Source organism: Sphaeramia orbicularis, chromosome 8, assembly GCF_902148855.1.
Source record: "Sphaeramia orbicularis chromosome 8, fSphaOr1.1, whole genome shotgun sequence".
NCBI lineage: Eukaryota > Metazoa > Chordata > Actinopteri > Kurtiformes > Apogonidae > Sphaeramia > Sphaeramia orbicularis.
In genome coordinates, this window is record NC_043964.1 from 44,158,827 (window position 1) to 44,166,126 (window position 7,300).

At 42.9% G+C, this 7,300-nt stretch overlaps 1 protein-coding gene across 1 annotated transcript; it reads right to left on the minus strand.

The window, feature by feature from the left end:
- Positions 1-4,549: 4,549 nt before the first annotated feature.
- On the minus strand, positions 4,550-6,344 carry junbb (JunB proto-oncogene, AP-1 transcription factor subunit b). Its single transcript, XM_030140270.1, is given in 2 exon segments — positions 4,550-5,978; positions 5,981-6,344. Coding segments are annotated over 2 exon segments (990 nt in total). The 5' UTR covers positions 6,008-6,344; the 3' UTR covers positions 4,550-5,015.
- Between the last annotated feature and the right edge of the window lie 956 nt (positions 6,345-7,300).

Here is a 7,300-nt window from a genome sequence, read left to right on the forward strand (position 1 = left end):
GTCCCTGAGTAAAATCCAGAGGAGGAGGAGACTAAATGGAGGTCTGGCCTGGAGAAGGTTTACTGTCTGCTTTATGATCATACTGAAGTCTGAAACTGTCATATTTCACTCAAGACCAACTAGAAACCCAGTGAAAATGATCCAAACTCATGAGAATAGGGAAACAAAAACAATTCTATTCTGACTATATGATGCCAAAAATGGTGCCCTGGAATGAATCTTTAGTCCTCCAATAAGAGCAGAACTTTAGATCACCAGTTATCTAAGTTTTTGTGGCAACATAAACATTAATAGTACCAGAACGTAAACATGTTCACTTAAAAATCAAATGAATATAGTTAAAAATTAACTTCAGTAAATGTTGACATAAACTACACAGGACATAGGACAAGTATTGAGGCACAATTTCAGAAACACTTGCTGACATTTATATGTTTAGGCAGCTCTTCTTTTACATGTAAGTAAGTGGGGCGGTGGTACTGTGTCTCCTATAGACCAGCCTCCAGTTTGGCACTTCAGTCAGAAAATAAATGATGAAGAATCATTCATTCTCAAGGCTTTTGAGACAACATTTAAGTCTGGCACTACAGTTTTATTTTAATTTAATAACCTTCTTAGCAAGTATGAAAGACATTTATACATCAAGAACATATTTTTTCAAAATACTAGTGGGAGAAAGTAGTACTTTTGCACATAGGATAACATCCTGGCATGGATAGTGTCAGGACAATGCAGTACTATGTGTTTACAGTAGCTCAGAACAGACTTCTACTTCTTTTTTTTCCATTTTATGACAGCTGACAACCAGGGTTAAGGTGCATCACTATCATCTCATGTGATAAAACAAAAACTGGTTCTAATGGAGGACTTCCATGTATTTAGTAATGTATAGTCACCGTAGGTTAGGGTGAGGTGAGGGCATTTAGGTGCTTTTCCATAGGATGTCAACAAAAATTACTCACTGGGCCTTAAACATGTTATGATGGGAATAGCTGGTGGATTGAAAAGATGAAAGAATAAAGAATGAATTGTAATTCTTGGTCAAACTTAATCAATGTTACACTAAAAAAACCTTGGAATATTCCAGAACTTTGGATTTTGTTTGGTAAAAAGACTTGCATGGGTCTTTAAAAAGCCAGGATACATTCTTCAATATACTGTGGATAGGATAGTCTCACCTTCACATGAGCCACATGGGTTTTTGAGACTCCTGCAAACTTTCCTCAAACTATGGTCTCATCAAAAACAAACCAGTCCCTTTTCACAACAGTTTTATAATAAACTAATGTCACAATTTGTGATCCAACTTCTGTAGAACCTCAGATGGCTGCTGTAAGGTGGGAGGAATATTCATGTTTCTTGAGAAGATAACAGAAAGCAGAGCGAGAGAGAATGAGTTGGAGAGCCAGTGTGTTGTGTGTCTGTGGGAGGGGAAGGGGGCTCAGAGAGGAAAAATCAAACCCACCCAGAACTCTTCATACGTCACTGTTCACATCACAGATGTTCCCACAGACACTCAGTGTGGGTTGTGGGCTGAGGCGTGTGGAGAGCCAGTATGGCTTCAATTGGCTTTTTTTTTTTTTTTTTGAGTGTGTGTGTGTTGTGTGTGTGTGTGTGTGTGTGTGTGTGTGTGTGTGTGTGTGTGTGTGTGTGTGTGTGTGTGTGTGTGTGTATGTGTGCCCATTATAATATGTAGGCCCGTTGTGTGCGTAAATGGAGACTGCTGAGATATTTAAGTATTCTTTTGAGTAGGAGCCCAATTCCAGTTACCAGTACAGAAAATATCTGTGTTATTGCTTGCGAGTGCAACCAAGTGATGTTTTGAACTTGACACACATTCATGAATATTTTACACAAATTAGACAAAAAAAATCAGTTGTGCTCAAGGACAGGTTCAGAATGATGAGATGTCTTTACACGTACATATCCAGTTGATTGTCATGAATATGCAGGCTGTATTATTTAATGCTGCTTAACACAAACAGGCACTGAGCTCAAGAACTGTGTACATCCCCTAAAATTTAGGTTTCTTGATAAAAAGTCACACAAATGAAAAACTTGTGTGGGAGTGCCTGGTTCTGTTTCCACGTCCACGGCAAAAAACAAATAATAGGGGAGTTGTTATTGATGGAAATGGGGCTATTTCGATACATGGCACATGAAAGGAGGTTAAGCCTTTCCTCTCCAAAACAGGTTGAGGTGAGAGTGCGCACAAAACCACAGCCTTCACTCCTCGACTCTTTTGAAGTGGTTTTCATGTGTATGCTGACAGAAAGAGCTATTTTTTTTAGCCCTCTTGTCTACTTGTACGTCACACAGAGTGTTTTTACCGGACTGAAATCCCCCACTGGTTTTCCTGAGACCAGTTCATACACACCTTCTCTCTAGGCCAACGGTCAAACCACTGCTGCCTTTTATTCATCTTGAACTTTGTGACCTTGAGATTGTGCCATATAATCTCCTAATCAGTACTGAAGTAGTAAAATAGTGAAGTAGTGGTTTCTTTTGCCTCGTTACCATCATTGTTGTCAGCACAGTCCTGTTCTGTACTACTTTAGATCCAATTTTATACACAGGAACACCAGATAAATGTGAGGCCTCATCATATGGTTAACCCATAAAGAGCCAGTGCTACTTTTGGAGCAGTTCCCAAAGACTTTTTCTCTCTATTTAACCTTTCTTAAGTGATTTATTACCATTTGTGAAAATATTACCCTCTGTATTTTGCATTTTTAGTGTAAATCATGTATTTTCCTAAATTTAATTTAATGATCATGTAGATGTTCATAAAACTTCAGAGTAGAATAAAAGGTTATTATATCAAAACAGGGAAAACTGAAGGAAAAGCAACCTTTTTCAAGAAAAAATACCAGTCCAATCCATCCGCTGTCCTTTATCAAACTCTATGGGTTTTACTGGTGAAACAATGTTGTAGAAGATGATGGTGTTTCCATGTTCACTACTGAGTCTCTGAACTTGCAAATGGGTCATATCTGAAGACCATGAAAAGACAACAAACTGTATGTTACCTCAATTATTTACATGTATTGATAGGATTAGTGGTTCAACAGTTATTAAATATTTTATATTAGTAGATAGTTTTGGTTGCCAGTGGCTCTTTGGGTCCTTGACGGTAAATGAAGAAGATGGAAAATATGAAGTCCTGTTTTCAGTTTTTGGATTTTCCTCCACTTTTACTGATTAAATAATTAAGTATGAATTGAGAATTTCATATAATGTGTAGGGGGAAGAATCATTGTTTTGTTGAGCTGTCACCAACTCAGACATCTGAAATGAGGGCTGCTTATTGTAAATGTGTTGGAAACCATTGTTTTAGTCATTAATGGTGTGTTGTATAAAGTTTCTTATCAAAAACACTGGGTAAAATCTTCACCTTAAAAGTATTTAAGGCTGTCAGACAAATGCAAGGATAGAAAGTATAATATGTATTGGAGTATCAGTATAAAGTTAAATCAGAGTATCAATAGCTGACTTAGCTGCGGTGTTGCTGTCACTTCTACACTCATTAGAATACCCATTGGCCTTGTTTTATGGATCTGGGGCCCATCTAAACGTTTGCTGACCCCTGACTGATAGAGCAGATCCGTAATGACTCATTCACATCTACTTAGTGCGGGACTTTTCCCCTCTTTATGCATCTTTTGGGCCACTGGTGCCGCACATTTTTGTTCTCTGATGCATCCCACCAGAATGTTGCATTTGGCAGGACTCCGCCGCGCAACAGACGCTCCCGTGCGCTCCGCCGGACGCCCACTCTCGCCTACTGAACTTCTCTGCCAAGCGGCGTGGCATCTTTAGACGCCCCCGGCATTCCTAAAAGCCACTGTCACTTCCCCTCGTGTGCGATCCTTAAATTATACTGACACCTCAAATATGTCGTGACGGTTTTGACGGCTGAGTGGCATTGACAGGTTGCTCCAAACGCACACAACATAAACTGTGATTCACTTATACGACCTTCTTATTATAATCTGTATTTCACGTTCAACATAATGGATCGTAAAAGCCTCATTATGTCTCTTTCATCTTCCTCTTTTTTATAAGTACTTCAGTTATTATCCAACTTCTCGATAGCAAGCTTACACTTTACTCCACTCATGTGTAACAAGTTTATTCGAAGTTGCACAATAACAAAAGGAAATTCCACCACCCTCATGATTGTTGTTCTTATCGACACAATAAAGTGAGCGAGAGAAGAAGGGATTGCAATGAAACCAGTTTGTATACCTGGGCGGGGGTTCCCAGCAATCCTCCTCTGTGACGAAGTATTCACCAACATGCCCATATATGGACAAGCCCGTGCGTAAATAGGAAAGGCCTGTGTACGCAGCTACGCTACGTGCGTAAAAACACGGAAAACCAGAATGTGCTTATGCGAAGGGTTTTCACTGTGGCTTGTTCTAACTATATATTAAAAACAACCTCCCTCTGAGCCCTCACTGTTCATTCATGCTGTGTGTTTACTTCTGTTTTGTATCTTAGGTGATATGTGAATATGTGGATTAAAAGAAGACCCAAGATCATCATGTAAGGTTTCATTTTTAAGACACTTTACTTAAATACACATCACAAATAAAAAAAAAGACACTGTAAACATTGGACATCATCAGTTTGTCTGGATCAACCGGACAAACAAAATAATTTACACAATGACTAAATGCAGCATTGCAAGACAACATCATTTGCAAAAGAATAGAAATACAATTCCCATTTTATACCATTAGTAAACGTATGGGTCTGTCTGTGCCCATTGCTCAGTCTGGATGCTGCCCTTGTTTATTTGTTTTATTTAAGGTTGAATGGTCCTTTAAGCGGTGTCCAGCATCCGGAAGTACCATTTCAGTTAGTCTTTTCACCCTAAATTGTCTACACATAGCCCTCGGACCTGTGTTGCAGTCAGTGCTGGCAACACATCAGCCGGTATTCCAGTGCTGCATGCAGAACATGACTCCAGTGTTATTACTTTTCAGTCTCTTATTATTAGTCTCTCATATCTAAAATGACTCCATCTTGCTCGTGAGCATCAGCTGACAGCCGCTGCTTACATGTGTCAGGACCTTCTGTTTGAGCTGGGCCACCTGATCCCGCAGCACCGACGCCGTGTTGGAGAGCCCCGCGTTGTCGCTCTTCAAAACTTTCACCTTCTCTTCCAGCCGCGCGATGCGCTCCAGCTTGCGCCTCCGGCATTTGGTGGCCGCGAGTCGGTTCCTCAGCCTCTTGCGCTCTGCCTTGATCCTCTCCTGTGTCTCCAAATCGATGGGGGACATCGGAGGCGAGCCGTCGCTGCTGAGGAGGTCAGGGACGGTCTGGGGCTCCTCTTTCAGAGCGACCAGCCGCTGCGGATGGAGCCCGGAGCTGGGGAGAGTGTGCTGGAACGGGTGCGCACCGTGCGTCGAGGTCTGCGCGTGGCTCTGCTGGTGCGGCGGCAGGTAGCTGATGGTGGCTGTGGGGTAGCTGGATGCGGAAGAGAGGTTCGTATTCGGGCAGTAGGCGTTCAGTGTTGTGTAGATTGGAGGCTCGGGCTGCAAGGCGGAACCGAAGACGCTAGAGGCCGCCGCCGCCGCCGTACACGTCGTAACTCCGCCGGCTCCAATGGACACGTTTGGAGGAGGCATTTGGTTCATCTTGTGCAGCTCATCCAGAGCTTTCACAAACCCCTCGGCGAAGCCCTCCTGCTCGTCGGTAATGCCCCGGTTGTAGAAGTACTGGCCCGGGGTGGGAGTGGTGATCACACCGTTACTGTTTTGGATGATGAGCCTCTCAAGTTCAGGGGATGCGAGCTTCAGGGACCCCACGTCTTGCTGCCCCCCTTGGTACGGATCTGTCTCGGCTCTCAGCTGGGATTTCAGGTTGCGATAAGGCTCTGTCAAGTTCAAATTCATATTCTGCTTTAGCAGTTTGTAGTCGTGCATGGCTGCATCTGAGTGGCCGTAAGCCGACAGAAAAGAGTCGTCATGATAAAAGGCTGTTCCATCTTTGTAGACATAAAGTCGTAGAAAAAGTGAGCTTACCAGCTGCTTTTAGAAACACAGTCTCAGGATAGTCAACAAATGTTAGTGTCAGCAGAGAGCATGTATTCAGGCTCCCGTCGTCGCTCTCAACACTGTCCCAAGATCAAAACCGTTTCAAGATCACTCCAAAAAATCGAGAGTGAAAGTCCAAGGTCCAACTGTTTCTGTTTTCAGCACGTAAAACAACTCTGCTCCAGTGTCAGATCACTGTATTCTTTCTCAGTTCTGTGAAGGAAAAAGTTACAACTCAGAATCCCCTTCCGGCTAGTGTGTTACTCTTCGTGCTTGTTGAAGGTGTGTTCTGGCGGGTCGCTGTCATCGCTTTTATACAGGCTCCGCACACGCTCCCTGCCAAGGAGAGCCGAGCCTCCTGATTGGCCGAGCCGCTGCCGCTCCACGCCCCCTTGTCGGCGCTACGTCAAGTGACGCTAATGCCGGGAAGAGGCGACTGTAAACAAGCCTGTAGGCAAGAGAGCGCAGCACCGAGGAGGGATCGCAGCGGAGACCGGTGCCAGAAATAGAAGAGCCCACTTCATTTATGCGGGTTTTGGGCATTTATGGGCTGATTATGTGGATGTTAGATAAGGGAAGAGGTGAGATCACTGTGCTACTTCACCTCTGCTGTTAATTCATACATGTGTTCTTATTCTGTAATATCCACTCATGTCTCGGAGCTTATTTAATGTAACCATTCTTACCGGCTACATTAAATATACTTAATTCCATCTGTCAACCGATGTCTGGTTTATTACATAGATGTGTGACTTGTATCCAAAACGCCGGTCTTCTGTGTTGTTTATTGTTATCCATCCTGTGGAGGAAGTCCTAATGCCTTATATGGGTACCATGACGTTTCAGTTCCTCTCTGGGAGAACCGGGAAACCACGCCCCATCGGGCCTCATTCCAGCAGCATTCCTGCTCCTGTGTAAACGTTCTCCATGTGCCCCTGTGTTAGTCCGGGACTTTCTGTCTCAGCAGGAAGGAGAGGTCAGGCTATATGTCTCAGTTACATCCATCTGTGTTCAGTGATCAGGACACTCACTGTAAAACAGACCAGTGGCAGGTGGAAGCAGATATAATACATATTTCAAGTAAACTCTTATACATTCTCTATTCTCTATTATTGACATTAACATTAAAATGATTAAATTCAGCATTTATGTAATTGGATCATAACCCAAAGATTGGTAACATACATACATATATGTATACACACACACACACACACACACACACACACACACACACACACACACACACACACACA